This window comes from Diabrotica virgifera, chromosome 2, assembly GCF_917563875.1.
Source record: "Diabrotica virgifera virgifera chromosome 2, PGI_DIABVI_V3a".
Lineage (NCBI taxonomy): Eukaryota > Metazoa > Arthropoda > Insecta > Coleoptera > Chrysomelidae > Diabrotica > Diabrotica virgifera.
In genome coordinates, this window is record NC_065444.1 from 19,206,650 (window position 1) to 19,229,529 (window position 22,880).

The window sequence follows — 22,880 nt, forward strand, 5'->3', positions numbered from 1 at the left end:
CTCTTTTTCGAACTTTTTCTGTGTCCAAACACGTTTTTAGTGATAGAAGGCAAAAGTTGCTAGTTGAAAATTTTGAAAAATATTTGATTATAAATTTATACTATAATTTAGATTCTTAATTTAATTATAATATCAGTTTTTGTGTGTCATTTCATTTGTTTTTATGTGAAAAATAAATATGTATTAAACATAAATGTAGGTTGAATTTTTTAAACATAAATGTTTATATTTAATATATTGTTTTATTTTTGAGTATTTTTAATATGCATTTGCATATTTAGACAAATTTAGAAAAAATACCTGCATATTTGTAGTAAAAGTAATGCATATATATGCGCATATTTTGGTAATGTTGTGTTGCATATATTCCGCTCTCTAATAATAAGTTTTAATTCAGGGCATTAGAAATACAATATAAAACGTTTTTAGTACTTACAAGTTGTAAACTAGTCAGGTACTTCTTCCACCAGATGTATTTTTGGTATTCTGGACCCATGGCAGCAACCATATAATAAAAGTACATAATAATATGAACAAAAGTGTTTAATAGCGCGAAGAATGTACTGTGGCCACCTACAAAATACAAAAATGAATATTTCCAAAAAATTGTCAATAATGGATTTAATTATTAATATAAAAGTGCAAATCCACAAAGTATCAGATTAATAATAATAATGAGAACCTCCTCGAAAAACCTCCTAGAAAACATAAAACAGCTGGGTCTGAATGAACATCTCTATAAGTCAATGCGGGACGCTGTACTGCTCTTTACGTCTATGTAGATGCGTACAAATTTTTGGGAGATAGGTACTCCAGCATACCAAGTTGCCTAGGGCTCGATAACAAGGAAAGATAACACAACGCAACCTGTCTAAACAAGAAAAAATGCTCACCTGGATGAAGATGTGTGCTCACCTTGGCTGATCTCAATGAGATCAGCCAAGAATATGTCGAAAATACAGCGTAGAATTATTGGTTGACATTAGGAAAGATTTTTCTCGAGACACAGGTTTTCTACTTGCCATTCAAGATAAACTTATTCCAACTAAAAGCTACCTGAAATATATTGTCAAACACCCTTAGGTCCTAAACGACAAATGCCGATATGGATGTCAAGCCCAAGAAACCATCCAACAACTTACTGAGGGCTGCCAGGCATTCGCTACAACTGACTATACTTAGGGCATGATTCAGTAGGAAAAAATCCTTCATCAAGAGATAGCTATCAAACTGGGACTTCTTAAAACTAACCATCTGCCATATTATCAATACGTTCCTGAGACTATACTTGAGAATAACAAGTACAAGCTATATTGATTGTTGTATTGGGATATAAGTAAAAGTAGGAGGACTTATGGATATACATAAGTAAGCAGTTAGAAAAACAGATTGTTAATTTACGAACTTGTTGTTTGTAAGGACCAAAAAGTACAAAGATAAGAAGTGATGTTTTTTATTAATACCAAATCCAACTTGAAAAGGTGTCTGAATCGTCTAGTATTGTGACGCGACGAATCTAGATTGGTAATGACTAGAGAACTAAAATACCTATATAGATCAAAAAATAGATAATCTACAGATTTAATTACCAATAATGTTAGGACTGTTATAAACCTTACCTGGAGCAAATTTAACTCCCATCCATACCGAGAATGGCATACAACCGTGGTGGATGACGTGCAGCGTGGACACGTGACTATTTTTCTTCCTTAAAATAAAGAAAAGCGTATCGAAGAACTCCGTAAATTTCGAGAAATAGTACCACCAACACGTCCTTGCCATCTGAAACAACAAAAATCAAAATTAATTAAATGAATCTTGATACCTTACAATAGATCTACACAAAAGTCGGTTGTACATTTGATATTGAAAATGTTCAAACAGGAATAACATTAATGCTATATCTTACATTTATATAGGATCAGTCACAACTAACGAAAATTACATTTTTAACTAACTAATGTTCGACGTTTTGATTTCCGCTCTGGAAATCGTTTTCAAAAAAGATAATTTTCAAATAATCTTATTCATGTTATAGGCTACTGTGACAAGATTATGTCACCCGACTGTTTTCAGCTACTGGCCTATTTATTATAATTTAACAGACTCTTTTTTGTTTGCTGAATTTTTTTGTGAATGCTTTTAAAAGGGGGACTTTTTCAACAGGTACACACCTCGATATTTCTTTTTGATTCTAGAAAATGCTTATTTGATATTTATGTAAATAACCCTTCGATTGTTATTTTAGAATAAGGTGAATTCTTCCGTAATAACCTTTCTTATTCTGGAACATTGTAATAATGTATAAATAGGGGTTTTTGGAATTAGTAAGTGAGTTGTGAATTTGAAACCGTCGGTGTACTTTTGAATTTGTAATTAGATAAATTAGTAGATTTGGTGTAATAAGTAAATTAGATATCGTAAGTAAGTTATTAAAAATAAATAAAGTCAACTAAAACTAACCATTAGTACCTAAAAGATCATAGAAAAGTCAGTTTTGTAACACTATATTCCGCTATAAGATCTGATCTACGATCTAAGCGTTTTGCCAATTTTGTTATTAAAACCATCCACTATGCTTATGATTTCGTTGGATTTTAAACGTTTTAATGTTATAATTAGGGAGCGGATTTTATGCTAAATGCATATTGCATGCATATTTCGCATATTTGAGAACTTTACTAAATTTTGCATATTTTTAAAGAAACATGCATATTTTGTGCCTATTAAAAAACATTTAAGTCCAAAAAAAATTAAATTTTTTAATTTGACACAAAATATTTCCCCGCGCAGGCTGTCGTATCTATTAATTCGAGAACTACCTGAAGAGGACGGCTCATTCACTGCCTTTCATTTTTTCTTAGAAAATACCCGATCTTTACACAAAGTACTTATAGTGCTTGTAGTAACCCGTTATAAAATGATTGTACGGTGTGAAAGTGATGAAGGATGGTTTACCCGGAAATCCGAATTTTATTTACTTTTATTATATTTAGTAAGTACCTATAATTCTGGTGATTCTTTTAAATTCCCTATTGTTAAGAGAATTTACACCTTTAACTTTAACAATTACTTTTATTGATGTTGAAACGAGTTTTTCAAGTTATAAAAATATTGTATCTAATCAAAGAATATGTTTCGTCGTAAAGAATTTGGAAAAACACATTGTAGTGAATTATAATCGAAGATAATAATATATTTATAGTGATATTGTTGTTTTATTTTAAATAGGTAACTATTGGTAGCAGTTTTTGTAAAAACTGTGAATAAATTGCATATATTATAAAAAAATTATTTTATCTGAAAGATAATAAATAAGATTGCCGCCCCCCTATAAAAGAACCCCTTAGAATAGAATAGAACAGATAATTTGTGGTATTCTATGCGTATATCTCGAAATGCGTATTTTTTGAATTTTTGTGCATATCTTGCGCATATTTCGTAATTTTTTACCGCATATATATGCGCATATTTCATCAAAGTTGATCGCATATAAATCCGCTCCCTAGTTATAATACTAAGTACATATCATAATTTATGCAGTGAGGGCATATATTTTTATTACATTAATATTAAATGGAGTATTAGCTGTATAGATTAATGTAGTTGTAAGAGTATTGTTCTGTTACTATACTAAAATCACAATAAAGATGCACTAGAAATAAACAAACCAAGCCACTTGAATGTTACAAGGAGCATTCCCGAATCATGATTTACAATGTATAAACTTTGTAAATAATTATTTGGGATTTATACATTGTAAATTATGATTTGTGAGTGCTCCTTGCAACATTCAACGTGTTTTTTGGATATTTGTTTATTTCTATGGTTCATTTTTTAAATAGGAGGAGTCATTCAAATTTACCGCGCCATAATGCTTGCTTGTCATTGGTAAACAGTAAGCAAGCTTACGCCACTAAATTATGAAATTTTGATATTTATATAATTTTGACACTAATGCCATTTAAAATTAATAGGTTAATTAAGTTATATCGGCGATTTTTTGTGTTTTATGCGATACTTCTTTAAGTTTTAAATATTAAGTCTGCTTTTATATAAAAAAACAGTTGTTTTTAGAACTCTTTAGCGACGTATTTACTGTATTTTAACGATTTATCTAATTTTAGTAAATTGTAGTTGTTATTTGTTGTTGATATTATTTTTCTTTTGACTGTATGTAAGCTTTTGACTGTATTTCTATTCTATTCTAGTATAATATAATATTTATGGATTACCGTCGAAGGCCGATATGATCAACCAAAAAAGAAGATGGATCTGCTTATTTTTCTAGTGACATTATTGGGTGTGAAACTATCTGTTAAGTTTATTCCCCTTATTTAAAAAATGGACCATAGTGCATCCTGATTGTTCGATGTTATTCCATTTCTACGGTCTTGTTCGCTTTTATTGCTTCCGCAATAATACCATAGACCATCTTTGTGTCTACATGTTCTGAGTCAGGCCATCGTAATTCGCATACACGATTGACAATTTTAAGCGTTTAGTCCCCTGATTTTTACAAGTGATTAGCGTACAAGTGTAACACTCTGTACAAAATGATAATACGCCTCTCCGCTAGACCTTGCAAATATATTGTGATTTGTAAGAAATATTAAGAGAACAAAGTTTTTCTATAAATATGTTCTACACTGCTTCTGTTCCGACTACGAATCTTCATGTTTTACACGAAAATGTAAACTTCAATCAATTAACAGAAAAAAAAAGTACATCACATGAACTGTTATCGATATTTTATTCCTTTTGTACGAAAAAATCATTATATTAAATTTATCGTATATATTTTTTAAGTTCCTAATATACAGGGTGTCCCTAAAAGATTGGTCATAAATTATACCACAGATTCTGGGGTCAAAAACAGGTTGATTGAACCTCACTTACCTATATACAATAGTGCACACAAAAAAAGTTACAGCCCTTTGAAGTTACAAAATGAAAATCGATTTTTTTTCATACATCGAAAAGTCTTGGAGATTTTTCATTGAAAATAGACATGTGGCATTATTATGGCAGCAACATCTTAAAAAAAAATTAAAGTGAAATTTGTGCACCCCATAAAAATTTTATGGGGGTTTTGTTCCCTTAAACCCCCCAAACTTTTGTGTGCGTTCCAATTAAATTATTATTGCCGCACCATTAGTTAAACACCGTGTTTTTAAAACTTTTTTGCCTCCTAGTACTTTTTCGAGAAGTCAGTGTTTATCAAGATATTTTGAATATTTGTCGAATCCACCACATATTTGTATATGGTTAATTAAGTACGATTATAGAGACCTGTTATTCTTTTTGTCATGATCATCTTTCAGTGCGTCACAGTTTTTCGATTTCTTTCTAACGCATTAAATTGTATGTGACAGAAAAAAAGGCACGTCCGTGATTACAGACATTTACAACATTTATTCTAGTTATTCTAGTTGTCGATAGATAGCGCCATAATAAAAAATATTTTTTTTTAATTAGATAATAATATTACAAATATAATCTGTATAATTTATAAGACTATACAAATCAAAGAAAATACCATTTTATAAATGCAAGAAACACATTTGATTTGTTTTTATTCCAAATTGAAAATAAAATGTGACAACTGTCAGATTTAACTAAAATGTCATGTTAGAATAAATGTCATAAATGTGTATTAGTCTAAGAGCTAGTGAACCCTCCGACTAACGGTCGTCCTGTAAGGCTAGAAATTTTTCTAGTGATAATTCATAGCACACCAAGGCTAAAAACCATGACCTGGCAGGCCTCAGTGGTGCACGTGTATCTACCAGGTGAATCGAAAAATGCAAATTTAGGGGGTAAAAATAAACTTTCTCCTGTAAGGTTTAAATTTAAGTATGTGTTTGAGTAAGTCATTCAGAAGAAATGTGTACAATGACAGGCGATTCTGAAGAGCATAAGACCTTGCCAGGCGAGGGGAAAGATTAGGGGTTTTTACTAAAATTATTCTTTTTGCATCGAACAAATTTTTTTTAGGTTTTTTGAATCATTCCAAACAGAAAACGTCTTTAGTGATTTTTCTCTTAAGTTAATAGTTTTTGTTATATAAGCGATTGAAAATTTTGAAAATTGCGAAATCGGCCATTTTTAACCCTAAATCGGACATTTATCTAAAAATTTCAATGTTGCCAAGATACGTAGATATTCTTTAAACATTGATTAATGAAATCCCGAAGAGTTTTTTGCAATAAAATATTGAAAACCTCTTTGTTTTTTTAATTGTTAATGAGGTAGGTGCGACACTGTAGTATAAGTGAGGACGTTTGAGTTTGCATAAATTCATTATCTCGAGAATGGGCAAATTTCAAGAGAAATCCTCAGACAGGTCGATTTTTATTTTTAAATTAGGACTTTTGGCATATATTTAATACTAGTGACGTCATCCTGAGCATGATGACGTAATCGATGATTTTTTTAAATGAGAGTAGGGGTTGTGTGATAGCTGATTTGAAAGGTTATTGAATTTTCTATTCAATAATATAAACATTAACATAATTATTTATACAGGGTGTACAAAAATTTTTTTTTATTAAATTAACTTTGATTAAATTTGACAAATAGAAGAAATTTTTTTTTGTACACCCTGTATACATAATTATGTTAATGTTTGTATTACTGAATAGAAAATTAAATAACTTTTCAAATGAGCTATCACACATCCCCTACTCTTATTTAAAAAGATCATCGATTACGTCATCACGCCCAGATGGATGACGTCACTAGGATGATATATATGCCAAAAAGTCCTAATTCAAAAATAAAAATCGACCTGTCTGAGTATTTCTCTTGAAATTTGCCCATTCTCGAGATAATAAATTTATGCAAACTCAAACGTCCTCACTTATACTACAGTGTCGCACACGCTTGATTAGCAATTAAAAAAACAAAGGGGTTTTCGATATTTTATTGCAAAAAACTCTTCGGGATTTCATCAATCGATGTTTAAAGAATACCTACGTACCTTGGCAACATTGAAATTTTTAGATAAATGTCCGATTTAGGGTTAAAAATGGCCGATTTCTCAATTTTCAAAATTTTCAATCGCTCATATAACAAAAACTATTAACTTAAGAGAAAAATCACAAAAGACGTTTTCTGTTTGAAATGATTCAAAAAACCTAAAAAAAATTGTTCAATGCAAAAAGAATAATTTTAGGAAAAACCCATAATCTTTCCCCTCGCCTGGCAAGGTCTTATGCTCTTCAGAATCGCCTGTCATTGTACACATTTCTTCTAAATGACTTACTCAAACACATACTAAAATTTAAACCTTACAGGAGAAAGTTTATTTTACCCTATAAATTTGCACTTTTCGATTCATCTGGTAGATACACGTGCACCGCTGAGGCCTGCCAGGTCATGGTTTTTAGCCTTGGTGTGCTATGAATTATCAGTAGAAAAATTTTTAGCCTTACAGGACGACCGTTAGTCGGAGGGTTCACTAGCTCTTAGACTATATTATCACGGACTTGCCCTTTTTCCTATTATTTGTTACGCACTGAAAAATGCTCATGAAAAGGACAATATAATCTGAAAATTTATTTAGAATGTACATTTTTGGGTATATTTTGAAAAAAGAAGCCACATCTCGATAAAAGGTGACTTATCTAAAAAAGACTAAGAGGCAAAAAAGTTTTAAAAACACTGTGTTTAACTAATGGTACCACAATAATAGTTTAATTGGAACGTACACATACGTTTGGGGGGTTTAAAGGAACAAAACCCCCATAAAATTTGTATGTAAATATATTAAAAAAGAAGCCGAATCTCGATAAAAACTCGCTTATAGAAAAAATACTAGGAGGCAAAAAAGTTTTAAAAACGTTGTGTTTAACTAATGGTACCACAATAATGAATTAACTGGAAAGTACACAAAAGTTTGGGGGGGTTTAAGGGAACAAAACGCCCATAAAATTTTTATGGGATGGACAAATCTCACTATAATTTTGTTTTAAAATGCTCCTCCCATGATAATAATACCTGTCCATTTTCAATAAAAAATCTCTGATAATTTCCGATATATTGAAAATAATCGATTTTCATTTTGTAACTTCAAAGGGCTGTAACTTTTTTTATCAACACATTTGTATTAAGGTAAGTTAGGTTCAATCGAACTATTTTTGATTCCAGAATGTCTGGTATAATTTATGACCAATCTTTTCGGGACACCCTGTAGTATCGGACCCTAATTGACGATCTTTCCTTAGCCTGCTCGAAACACCTTGACCTACTTTGTCCGGACATTTCCTCCAGGATAACGCAAACACCAAACAGTATTGCCGAGTTTTAGGTCACACTAATTGAGAGAAATAGGTTGGTTGAATTATTTTTATTTTCGCTTTTCGCACTACTAAATTATAAACGCGATGATCGAGAATTCAAGTGAAATAATTGTATTTAAAAATAACTTTGTCGACGTCAATTCATCTGGTTCTGGTATATTGACGACAAACAATGGTAATAAGGAGCAATATATACGATATAAAGAGTTTATGTCAATAGGGAAAATACCAAAGGGTGTGTTTTACCGGGTAGTATTATTACTGAGTCTATTGTTTTCACCTAAGAATTTTGACAAAATGTGAAAAACTTGAATTATTCATGTCTGTCTGTCTCAAAGACCTTCGTAAACACATATCCGTCATTAAACCAGATAAAATGACAAATGAGATGTCAAATGGAAGCATATAACCCAAGGATGGTGTTAAAGGTGAGAATTAAACCTTGGACTTCCATTTTTTTAGACTTGCAACCGGAATTACTGTTTTAAAGTCACCGAAATAATACAAGCGATATATTACTCGACGCGCCTTGGCAAGACGAGAATAAATATATCCTTCCGGTTTCATGCCTGTCTATCCGTCATGAAAAGTTAGTAGAAAGTCGGAACATACCCTCCTATCTCAGAAACTTTCTATAGGAAACTACCATTTTATGAGGGAGAACCATAATAATAACAACTTAATTAGGCCTTTAAATGTAGTCTTTGTCGGTGTACAAAATTCTTTATAACAATAAGATAAGTATATAAAAAAGTATTATAATAATATTTTGATCACATCCTTATTATCATGTTTTTTAAAAAACAAATTATGCTATAAAAGCACAAGAATTTTAATATTCGCAGTAATTAATTTTATTAGGTAATTAACTTAAAAACTATGGATGAGAATGCATTACAAGCTATGTACAAGGAATTTATTACATATACAGGGTGGCCACTCAGAAGAATTCACCCTGATATCTGGCAATACTCATTGGATTCTGCGAAAATCCTAAAACGGGTCGATTTTCATTCCAAATCCATTGCGTAGGAAACATGTATGCGTAGGTGCGCCACCTTGGTGAAAAATTGTAATCTGAATACCTGTTATTATCTTCGATTTAGTGATGAGCGAGACTGGTCTTGGTCTTGCAGCAAGACCAAGACCAAGACCAAGACCGCCTTTTGGTTGCAAGACCAAGCGTGCAAGAACAAGACCAAGACCGAACCTTGCAAGACCACGCAAGACCAAGACCAACCTGCAAGACTCTTGCACTTTTTTGAGAAAAATTGGTTTTTATTATTTAACTTTATTTTTTTAGTTCAATAATATATACTGACATTGTAAGAAACCTTAAACAATATCGAATTTTTAAAATACATAATATTTTGGTTATATTTTTAAGTCGTTTTGATTAAGTCAAACGGTTTGCATTTTCTCAACCTTCAAAGTGTCCAGAAGGCAAGTTTTCAAACGGCGACAGTTCAAGGACTATTGAAATTACTTGTAAGACAAAAAAATGTAATTATAGATAGGGTAATCCATTTAAAAAAAAATGCAATTAAAAACGGTTTTTATGTACCAGTACTTTTCGCTTTTTTGGCTAATAAAAATACTGGCACTTATTTCAATTCTTTTCGCATAATCGAGGAAAAATGTAGGTCGTTAAATTTCAAATGAATACAAAAAATATCATATTAGATTTTGAAAAGGGATTCACAATGCTGTGGAAGCATTGTGGCCTGAATAAAAAATAACTGGTTGTCGATTGTAATGTGTCAAGCTTGGTATCGCAAAATCCAAAGCTTAGGTTCAGTTTCTGAATATAATGACAAAAATTCCGATACTGGGAAATTTTTAAAATTATTTTTTGGATTAATTTTTTACAATCAACGAAAGTTGGAAGTTGAATTATTTGTGAAAATCCCGGATGACAAACGTGTAAAGAATTTTACTGATTTCATACTTGAAAACTATTTGGAAGAATCTAGGTTTTCCCCAGAAAGGGCCAGTAGTACAAATAGTATGTGCCGCACTTGAAATGCATGCGCATCATTTCAGTGTGTTTTAAATTCTAGTTTTTTAGTGTGACATTTTTAAATGTCATAATGGGTATTCAATCCAAAAATATGTGAAAATAAAAAGTGCGAATAACTCGTGTTACGACAGCAATGTAGTTTAAATAAAATTAAAGAACTGCAAGATAACAAATTATAGAATTAAGCGTTTATAACTCCCCATTAGGTTTAGTTATTATGTTATAGTATTAGTTCTATAAATAGGTATGGTAAATATGTAAGTATTTACTAAAAAGTATGTTTTAGTTAGTTTATAAAAAAAGTTAATTATATTAAATAATGATTAAATAGAGTAAAAAATATTTGATTTTTGTGTTCTCTTAAAAAAATTTAATTTATGTTCTTAAATTTGACCCTCGTAGGATAAATACTACAGTGTTCGAGTGAAAGGAGTAGATCATTATCTGTTAACAACTATAAACCGTTTATCCCTTTTCGTAAAATCCGTGAATTGAAGGTCCCCGACCATTTGTGGCACCTTTAAGAAGCTCTTTTAGCAATAAACAATAATCCAGACTCAAGACGTGGTCTGAAGGCAGGCGGCAGGTATCGACGTCATGCAAAACACAACGTGACACAACCGAAGGCCGGAAATTGCAACAAGGGTTGTAAATGCAGGTTTTTCCTACTGATAAACATTACCATTATAAAAATATACTCTAATATCTTTATATAGAGAGAAATAATTAGGTCATTAGGTGAATGTATAATGTTAAAATTGGTATCCGTTTGAAACTACATTCTACATTCTGTTAAAATTTTAAAGCAAAAACATAGTTTCATTCTTCACATCTTTATTTATTTCAATGTACATTTTATTCGAAATTGTTTGGTTCAAATTATTACTACCAAAAAAGCAAGACCAGCAAGACTCTTGCAGCAATACCAAGACCAAGAACAAGACCGGCTAGTGCAAGACCAAGACCAAGACTGCCTTTTAGCTGCAAGACCAAGACCAAGACCAAGCTTGCATGAACAAGACCAAGACCAAGACTAGCCTGGTCTTGATCTTGTTCTTGTTTTGCTCATCACTATTTCGATTATATCTGTCATCTGTCTAAATGGGATCAACTGTGTCTTCCAATAATTTTAGATATGCTATGCTCAGGCGCGGATAAAGACGGGGGTCAACGGGTCCATGGACCCCCTATTGTATTTAGTCTATAAGTATTTTTTTTATTATTTATTATTTTTTCTGTCAACCAGAGCTCAATTCTTTTGATACCGTAGGTATCTGAGATGACTGAATTTTATCCTTAGAGTAAGCGTGAGTCGTATGGCTAAATCTGGACAATAAAATATTTGCGGTACGTCTGAGCCCCCTATTATGAATTTCTAGATCCGCGCCTGGCTAGGCTTGTATGTATTTTTACTGTAAAGTGCGTGTCTTCACTTCATGAATGTTTCATATGACAATATACAAAGTGCGAGTAAGAAATTTGTGTGGGAACCTATTCAGAAAACAAAATATTCAATATACATATAAGCTTTATTAAACAAGTTACCATCTAGAATAGATAGTAACATACAATTTAAAGAAAGGGATGACAACAGTCCAGATCGTATTTTCGTATTTTTTAGACGTAATAATTTTTCAAACATACTAGCATATTGGTGAAAGTTACTATTCTTGAGTTTAATAGTTTCATAACTACTGATCTACCACAAAGTAATTGGTGATTATCAACATAAATAATCAATGACCATTAAGACTTGATATCATCGCATCTAACTCTTCTATTTTAGAATTTTGTAAAAATGCTTTTATTACTACAACAAAGTATTACTTTCCGTATTATTTTTATTGGATTTCCAATTAATGTTTAGTTTTATTGCGCCGCCACCACCATTAAATATTTTTTTAATAAAGTTTTATTGCGCTGTAACATTTAAAAGCTTAGTTATTTTCATAAATTACGTTTGGGAAATATTCAATAAGGAAGTTTTGACTAATTGTTCAAGTAAACAATTTGTGGTGTATTTTAATTAATTGAAATGCACTTAATTTTTCTTAAAACTTATTTGCTGTGTCAATATATTTGCTATTTTTACGAACATTTGTAATTAATTTGACAGATCTACAGTGAATCAGATACATTCTTTTAATGAAACTAATTAGACAATAATACTATATGGACATTGCTGTCTTGTAGGATTACCTTCTTCTGCTTCTACTTTTATATAGTCAAATTGACTTTTTTTTATATCACCTTCTACCCCAGCGGAATATTATTATCCCATCTTTTCCGTGGACCCGTGCTGATTTTTCCAATTGGGGACTTATATCGGGCTATTCAAATGTACTTTGTTCTCTGCCATTAGACGAATATGGCTCTTTCATTCTCTATTTCTGCCTTGCACCTATTTATTAATGTTGTTTAATCTGCATAGGTTACATAGGCTTGTGTCTGGACAGTCTGGTTTCGTTTCTGCAGTATATGCCATGACAGGTCCGAATAATTGGCGATTTTGTTTCAGTTTTCAAATCAGTTTCTTCATATTGTGTCTTCAATGTTATTGTCGCTAGATAAGTTTATTTCCAGCTATGTATTTTAATTTTATTGCCTGTTCTATCATTTGAGTTTCAATCTCAAATTTTCACCTTAGTTGGTCTCTTTCGTATGTAAATGATCAGGAAATTGTCACAAAAGTTTTATCTGGTGGACATCTGTTGCAATCTGACAAAAGGTGGTTTGAGGGTTGTGATTCTATTCTATTCTAAAGGAGAATTGCCAAAAAAATTCTAATAATTAACTGAAATTAATATCGAAAGAAATCAATACTTAATTGTTCGTGTCATATATAAATTAAAAAATTCCAGAATCCCATTACAATAGTATAACAAAAATGTGCTTTCTAAAAGCTTTCTCTCTTTATATTCGAAGGATACAACATATACATCATAAGGATGCCAAGCATTAAAATTAAGCTCCATGGAAGTTCATACGAGGATACCTTAAACCTGCACTATTTTGTAGGATGTCCAAATTCACAAATAAAATTTATTTACTTTACATGACTTTACATGCATTAGGATTTCAAAAAAAAAAATTATTTCAAAAGCTTAGGAGAAGGGGTCTGGCGCCGTCCGCTTAGAGTTAAGGTTGGAGCGTTTTTATTGAGCTAGTCCAACCCTGGTTTGTCGAGTTTTTACATTTGGGGCCGGTTGTTCGAACGCTAATCAAGAAGTTGATTATAATTAAGTCCCCCTAACAACCATTAAATAACAACACCCCTCATTCGTACGTCAATCAGTGGATTGTAATCAATTATGTTAATTATCATTATGATAATTAACATAACTGATTAATTAATTAATTATTAATTAACATAACAATTATTAACACAATTGATTAATAAATCTCATAATTGTAATCAATTATGTTTTCAGCAACCCAAACAAAGTTGACATTGACAGTTGGTGACAGTAATTAAATATTTGATAATGATCAGTTGATTCCATTTTTGATTAGCGTTCGAACAATCGGCCCTTAAAAATAAAAACTTTTCATTATAATTTGTTTTTTTATCGTTGTAATTGTCAATACGTATTTCGTGTTCTATAAATTTTGTATTATTCAGAAAATACAGGAACGCTGTGCGAAAATGGCAACATGGCAACTTTATATTGGATTACCTATTACAACAGATTTACTAGGATATGACCAATATCAGTGATAGCTATTTATAACAACTGATACTTTCTGTGATTGAGCTCTCGTGGTTGCAACTACTGTGGTAAATATTACGACAAAGCTTCAACTGGTTCGTCATAATATTCTTATCTAAAGTATTTTTATCCCATAATCGCAGTTACTACCCACTTTTATGCCAACTACTGCAATTTTTTAAAAGCGAAATTGTTTAATTGTTTTTACAAGGTGTTTGTAAATAAGTGTGACCAACTTTAAGGGGTAATTCTGCATGAAAAAATAATGGCAGTTTGCTCTATAAACGTATGTCCACAAATGCTTCGTTTACGAGATAGGGGGTGTTGCAATTTTTCTTACAAACTTACGTTTTTTTGCTCTAAAACCGGGTGAGATATGCAAATGAAATTTGGTGGGATTTAGGAGCTAGTTATTGCGCATTTTTTGAAATAAAATTAAGACTTTTATATTTATCATGAGCGCGCACAGACGTAATGGTCTGAATTTTTTAAAGCAAAAAATAGTTCTCCACTAATATATTTCAAATTAAAAATCATTTTTAAATTTCTAAATAGTTCAATTTGTGACAAAAAAATCTATCTTTTCCCATATTTTCATACGAGGCGCCGTTTTTATATAGAAAAATAAAACAAATTAACGTTTACGAAGTATTCGAAATAAGTTTCTATTATACAAATACATTAATGTAGAAACTTATTTCGAATACTTTATAAGCGTTAATCTGCAAGAAAAAAAAGTCACAAACTAAACGAGGAATTCAAAAATGATTTTTAATTTTCACTATCTCAGTGGCATACTATATTTTTCTATAAACAATTGAGGCCGTTACCCGTACTTATGCACGCTCATAATGAATATAAAATTCTTAATTGTATGTCAAAAAATGCGCAATAACTACCTCTTAAAACTCACCAAATTTCATTTGCATATCTCAATCGGTTATAGAGAAAGGAATAAATCGTCAGTTTGTAAGAAAACTTTCAACCCCTCGTATCTCGGAAACGAAGCATTTGCGGACATATACGTTTATACAGCAAACTGTCATTATTTTTTTAAGCAGAATTACCCCTTAAATTTTGTCGCATTTATTTACAAACACCCTGTATACATAAACGTGAAGAAAGTTTATGAAGCAGTAGATTTTTTTATTATTATTTAATAGTTTCATAAAATAATGTAACAAATTTTCAATTTAATTTAAAAATGAATAAAATTTTGCGCTAAACCGTTTCAACGATTACTTTCGTCACAGCTTTTCGTTACGAATCAAACTGATCGTTGAGAATTTCTACAAATATAACTTTCAAGCAATCAACCAATTCGGCATATTCGTGGTAAAAATAGAGATTACATTTCCTTGAAATCCCCTACAAGAGTATTATGTATATCTCAACGGAGTGCTTGAAGTATTTTTAAATTTCTTTAAGACGGAAATAAAAGATAAGTAAAGAAGATTAGTTGAATCGAAGTTTTCATATGTACCTACCGCAAAATATTGAGAAAACTTATAAGGCGAGATGAAATTAGATTTGCAATAATACACTATCCAAAAAACGATAAAGCAGTTGGCATAAATAGAATTCCAGTAGAACTAGTAAAATCACATTTAATACGTTGAATGATGCGCGAATCATATTATAAGTACTTATATTTTACTTGCGAGTCACAATTGTTTTGCAATAATCGTTATACTGTGGGGTATGTAGGGTTACCATACGTCCGGATTTCGTCCGGACAGTCCGGATTTGAAAGACATGTCTGGATTGGCATCTGGATATGAAAAATATCCGGATTTTTTCTTTACTAAAAAAAAAATGGAAAACACTTGGCCCAACGGTGGGAAATTTCATTCTGCGCAGCACCTAGTTAAGTTGGTAACACTGCTTGTCAACAGCGCACGAGCAGACAATAATCAGTTGACAGTTAATTGAGTTTATATATTTTTGAAGTGAAAACTTCTTTAGGGACGTTGTGCGATTTTTGGATAGGGGAAAAAGCATTGAATCCGCGACCGTTATCGCTTATGCAATATATTATTTGTATGTATATATTGATGTGATCTTGATTATTGATATGAGATAATATTTTTATATGTCATTTAATTTAATCAATGCATTAATAATAATCTAATTAATTTACCAGATCACATATCAATATGTTTTCAATCTCAGGGCTTTTTCTAAAATTAATTACCTACTTACGTGGCTTCTAAGTATTTCTCAATGGTTCCTAATCGGGATAGGAAAGAAAAGAGTAAAATAATAACACATATGGGTTACAATTGTAATCAAAATATTGTTTATTTTATTTAAATGGCAATCACTGCTTAATATTTGCTATATCTTATTATTCTTAAACATAACATTTACACATGGGAATCTTATTTCCTTTTGGTTTCCAATTGAAAGTTTTTATTAACATTTAACTATTATGATTTATTAGTAACAATTCTATTTAAGTTTGATGAAGCTTTTCTGATATTATTGATTATGTTTCTTCAATTTTAAATGTGGTATTTAATACGAAAAACCCATACATTCATGTCCAAACAAATGAGACTGACCTTTTTCTGGTGAACTGAGAATGTCTTCACACAAAACCCGTTTCCTGCTATCCTTGGCTGCAATCAAAACCTCGTCCTGGCTTCCAGTAATGTTCTCCTTTGAAACTAGCTCGTATAGCTCTCGTTTCCTGCTTCTGTCGTGATGCTGTGTTCTACCTTTTTCGAAACTGCAATCAGCTACCGGGAACTCTTGGCTCAAGGAGGTTCTTTTACTCTCAACCTGGCCTACCTCTCGTTCCACGATAGATACTCCACACTCACGGAACTACACCGGCTTTCTCACTCTCCGTACACTACCGTCTACTACCGGACTTCACTTCTCGACAGCTCAAAACATTCTGCTCTCTATTTGTCATTCATTCCCCTACTTTCTAAATATCCCTTCCAGATTCACAAATCAAACTTCCACCACCAACTCTCATTCGCAGTATTCCTCAAAACCCATTTTTTAATCTTTCTAAATATGCTTAATGGATTTCAAAAGAAAAATAGTTAATTGCCATTCTAAAATTACTTTCTACTAATTACAAATTTTAATGACCTATTCTCTATTTCCACTAAGTCTTATTTAGCATCGGCTAATGATCGAACCTTCCGCGAACAACGATAATGACCTATTATCGATTTCACTTGAGATTTATTTAGCATAGGCTAATGATCGAACCTTCCGCGAACAACGATAATGGTACGCGCCATTCACTTTGTTCATTCTAAGCGCATTGTCCCGAGTTTCTTTTAATCACTTCTTAAAATTAAATATAACAATTTGTTGTATACAGGTTGTTCTAAATTTATATGCCCGTGGTTGAGAAAATTGAAAATATTTTATATTAAATTGAATTTTGTCTATAATTATCAAATTTTAATTTTCATATCAAATAGAAATATAACAATATAAATTGCAAAATAAATGTAAAACCTATTTTAGGATGGGGAAAAAGGATTTATTTCGCGACCGTCACCTCTTCGACGAAATAAATTTTGTATGTATATTTATTGAAGTGACTTCTTTAGGGACGTTGTGCACTTTTTGGATGGGAAAATGTATTAAATTGGCGACCGTTATCGCGACCGTCATCGCTTCGACAAAATAAATTTTTGAAGTGAAAATTTCTTTAGGGACGTTGTGCACTTCTTAGATGGGAAAAAAGTATTGAATTAGCGACCGTCATCGCCTCGAAGAAATAAATTTTTGAAGTAAAAACTTCTTGAGGGATGTTGTGCACTTTTTGGATAGGAAAAAATTATTAAATTAGCGACCGTCATCGCTTCGACGAAATAAATTTTTAAAGTGAACATTTTTTTAGGGACGTTGTGCACTTTTTGGATGGGAAAAGTATTAAATTAGCGACAGTCATCGCGACCATCATCACTTCAACGAAATAAATATTTGAATTGAAAACTTCTTGAGAGACGTTGTGCACTTTTTGGATGGAGAAAAAGTATTAAATTAGCGACCGTTATCGCTTCGACGAAATAAATTTTTGAATTGAAAATTTCTTTAGGGACGTTGTGCACTTTTTGGATGGGAAAAAGTATTAAATTAGTGACCGTCTTCGCGACCATCATCGCTTCGACGAAATAAATATTTGAATTTGAAAATTTCTTTACGAACGTTGTGCACTTCTTGGATGGGGAAAAAGTATTGAATTTTCGACCGTCATCACTTCGCTGAAATAAATTTTGTACGTTTATAAATTACGTGTATGTATACATAAATAGCATAGATAGGGCATACGCATCGCGTATATGATATAGGTATAGAACTTCTTTTTGGATGGGGAGAAAGCATTGAGCTCGTAATTTATTTACTATAAGAAGTTTTCACGTCTGTCGGCACTCCCACGAGTGCCTTCAATTTTTTTTATATCGTTCTGTAATATTATTTTCTAGGTCTAAAGTATGTTAAATAGGTGTATATGTATTTTAAACTGGCAGAGATTCTAGATGTTAGTTGCATATTGTAGCAAAACAGCTGTACTTTTAATTGTGCCATATACATTTCGCACATACGTACAATGTAGAGGTAGCAGCACAGTCAAATTCACATTTTACATTTTCTACAACCCCTTGGACTACCCCTGTCCGGATTTGGCCTTAATAAATTATGGTAACCCTAGGTATAGCTACTCAGTGTTGGTTCGCGATGCAATGATTATTATATGGGAGTTTGAAGTTAGTGGCCCTACAAGTAATAAAACGTAGTCGATATTGCTTAACACTTTGATTGTTGATTCTTGCCCTTGTACAACAATATAGAGACTAGATATTAAATAAAAGGTGATGCACACATTAACTGTTCAGTTAACCATCTTTCTATTCCTGTTATTATGTCTTTTCTAATCCTACTGTTTAAGGATTTGTATTTTCTAATGTTTTTGTTTTTATATTTTCTTGTTTCATTCATGAGAGTTAGTATTTCGTCTGTCATCCACATACATCTTTTCTTTGATATTTATCCACGTATTTCTTTTCCGGCTTCTCTGAGAACTTGTTGAATCTCTCTCTAATTTTTATTAACAACGTCTTTAGACTTGGTATTTTTTGACTTGATGGGTTTAAGATTTTCACTGGTTTTCCGTTCAACTCTATTCTATCTGAGTATCTTAAAACTTTGTTACATCGAATATTTTTTAAAGTTTTCCGTTTTTTAACTTTTTTAATGTTGCTTTCATTTCGACTATAATAGATACGAGTATAATATATCAGCACCTGGATAAGTTTTGCTGATTTTATTGAATTTTTAAAATTAGTTCTGATCAAGACAAGTCTATTTGGTCTCTGACGATGTGTGATTCTCGCTTTGTTGGTGATTTCCATGTATATGATCTGCATTTTGGTAGATCGAATAAAGTATTTACTATAACCAGATCTTCACTTTAGTAAAATTGTAAGAGTCTATCTCCACGCTCATTTCTAACGCCCAATCCAAACTCACCAATTTATGGTGCCACTACTCCTTTACCAATTTTGGCGTTTAATCCTCTATCCTTCAACCTAACTACTCACCAATTTTCATGAAAATCGATGGTGGTTCAACGATATCGGACGTAAAAACCTTTAGTGACTGCACTAATGACCCAATATACTTTAAATCCTATAATTATTTAGTAAATTGGTTTCTTCTATTTAATTAAATATACATTACTTTCTTGGCTCTATAGAGAAACTGGATTTAATTACGCTATCAAGGAAACGTTCTTTTTTACTACCAACGACCAACGAAGTCGAACAAATAGCGCGTGGTATTTACAAGGGGTGAAACCACTTAGTCGATAATATTGCGTGATAGTTCGACTGCAATTTTGATGGAGCACAAAGGGTTGTGGTCATTCACTCGGTTTCGAAAGGAAATCCTTTGTGTGATGGTGAATCGTATATACAGTGTGACAAAGCCAAATAGAATAAATTTATTATTTCGTAAACCGGCGATTTTAAGGAAATATCCCGAAACAGGTCGATTTTTATTTTTAAATTATGATTTTTTAACATATTATATATCATACTAGTGACGTCATCCATCTAGACGTGATGACGTAATCGATGATTGTTTTAAATAAGAATAGGGGTCGTGTGCTGGCTCATTTGAAAGTTTATTCAATTTTCTATTCAGTAATCTAAACCTTCACATAATTATTTATACAAGGTGTCCAATTTTTTTTTAATTAATTGACACAAAAAAAGCCTGTCTGAAATTTATTTAATTCAAAATACACTTTACTGCTCTCAAAAATCGGAAAAAAATTTTTATTTAACAAATAAACATTGATTTTCGCATAAATTAAATGTTCAAACTGACAAGAGGTAGGTGAGTGGCAGTTTGAACATTGAATTTAAGTGAAAAGCATTGTTTATTTCTCAAATAATTATTTTTTTCTCTTTTTTGGCAGAATTAAACAGTTTTTGACAGTATTTTGAATTAAATAAATTACATAGATTCTTCTTTTTGTGTAAATTAATTTAATTTTAATTTTTTTTTGGACACCCTGTATAAATAATTATGTTAATGTTTACATTACTGAGTAGAGAATTAAATAACCTTTCAAATGAGCTAGCATATGACCCCTATTCTTATTTTAAAAAAACATCGATTACGTCATTATGCAAATACGAATGACGTCACTAGTATGATATATATACCAAAAAAACATAATTTAAAAATAAAAATCGCCCTGTTTCAGGGGTTTTCTTTAAAGTCGCCGGTTTACGAAATAATAGATCTATTCCATTTGACTTTGTCACACTGTATGTGACGTAGAGACAACTTCCGATTCCAAGGGCTCGAAAAAAAGTCTAATTGAAATTTATGTGTGTCCTACATTATTTTAGGTCTTTTGTTAGTTACCGATGGGTTGATAAGATTGCGGTAATTACGCATTTCCTTTTGGGCAGTTTAAAAGTGATTTGTATTAGGCGCTTTGACGTTACAAATAGGGTATTAAATTGACATCAGGAAGTTATTTACAAAAAACTAACTACCTGTTAGGGAAACATTGATATATTATAGTAAATAAATGATTTTAAAAAAATGAAAACGCTAGAATCGTTGTTTATGTAGGAAATATAGAGTTAGCAGCTTAATAAAGCCGTAAATAATGAAATGTCTATGATTGTGAAGAAAGAATTAAATTGGCATAATTCACAAATTATTAACAATACAACAGAATCGCACTAATCCCATTTGCATTATGTAGATGTGGGTTAAGAAAAACAGCACCGAAGTCTCGGCGTCATCGGACATCGGGCAGTAGTGATACTTCGACGCTCTAACTAAACTGTAGATGCTCGCGTTAGAACGCATTAAAAAATCTGAAGAAACTCAGAAAGGGAGTCTTGCTTTGAATGAATGCTTTTATACGTTATTGGACAATTTCGATAAGTGCATGAACCTTAGCCTGAGCTTTTTACGATTGATATAAAACCAAAGCAATAAGCCAAGAGTTATGGACCTGTATCTGTATACTGTACATAAGTGTACATCTAACACGGATGATCATCTAGCATAGGAAGTTGCAATTATAAACGGAGGTTACAAGAGAAAAGCTTCAAGACGAGAAATGATATGTCTGGTTAAAGATACTAAATATGAGAGGGAATAATCAGTGGAGCAGACGGAAGAGCGAATTGTAGTTTCTTGTCACTTTATACAATTGTTTAAATATACCATATTCAAATTCATCTTCCTTTTACTTATATCTTTTTACCAAATTTCCTACGTCTTTTCGTCTTCCTGCTTCCTAGGATAGTAGAATTATCATTTTACAAATAAAAAATTATTAAATTTTCCAAAATTTAACTATTATTAAGGCTGTTTAACACTTACCCTTAAAGCTACGGGATTATTTGAATAATCTACAGGTTGACACTGAAAACTATAGCTGCCCCACCATCCACTCATTAAATACTGAAACAAAAGATAACAGATTTTAAAAATTGTGTATGTTTATATCTACATAAATATTAATTGACAAAGAGAAATTCCACAATTTGTTTTGTTTTTTTGCCTACTACAGATATAACATTTTTAGTAATTTTTTATCTCACGCTCTTGTTGAATTTATCTATTTATGTATTAAACAAAGCGAGTTCTTATACAGTCTCTGACAGTATAAAAGAGCGAACAGAAATCCATTAGGGCATTCTCTGTGAGTTGAATGGATGATAACCAACCAGGAATAGGTGAGTTGAACGTATCCCGAACGTATTCCGAAACCTTTCGAACCCCGTCGATTTGGCGAGCTGAGCGAAATCGGTGAATCCCGATTCCTTCCAGCGGCTATGCGCGTTGAGCGAAGCCATCATTACAAATTTTACCATTTGGAGCGCTGAACCAGATACCTCCTTTCTTTATACCTCATTTATACATCAAATATCGTCACACTAACCCGAGATTTACGAAATTCCTACATCTAGATTATATTTATATTTAAATAACGAATTTATTAAGTAAAATTAACGATAATTATCTTTCCTCTTTTGTGATTGGTTCAAAATAAATGTCTTAATAAGAAGAAAATCTTGTCTACGACTGATTTTGTTACCCGAGATTATCGCGTCTTAATTCCCAGCTAATTTGTTTATGACAATTAAGGAACGCAATTGTCGACATTTAAAAGAAAAGGATTCGTAGAATTGTTTGATCCTTCACAAAATCCTCCGTCAATTTTCAAGACTAGTATTCAAACTACTACAATTTTTTATATCTCCGGACCTACTCAACAAATTTTGACCTTTCTTTTTTTAATTTGTTTGTACTCTGCGTAAATTACAAATGTAATTTGTT

At 31.6% G+C, this 22,880-nt stretch overlaps 1 protein-coding gene across 4 annotated transcripts in view; it reads right to left on the reverse strand.

The window, feature by feature from the left end:
• LOC114325801 (elongation of very long chain fatty acids protein AAEL008004) overlaps nucleotides 1-22,880 on the reverse strand; it is a 258,030-nt gene that overhangs the window by 14,256 nt on the left and 220,894 nt on the right. For all 4 annotated transcript variants that reach the window (XM_050642490.1, XM_028273929.2, XM_050642487.1 and 1 more), the window contains exons 4-6: nucleotides 21,921-22,001; nucleotides 1,620-1,782; nucleotides 437-573 (exon numbers count right to left, since the gene is read on the reverse strand). In XM_050642490.1, the coding sequence (XP_050498447.1) occupies nucleotides 437-573; nucleotides 1,620-1,782; nucleotides 21,921-22,001 (381 nt within the window). The remainder of the gene's footprint in view (nucleotides 1-436; nucleotides 574-1,619; nucleotides 1,783-21,920; nucleotides 22,002-22,880) is intronic.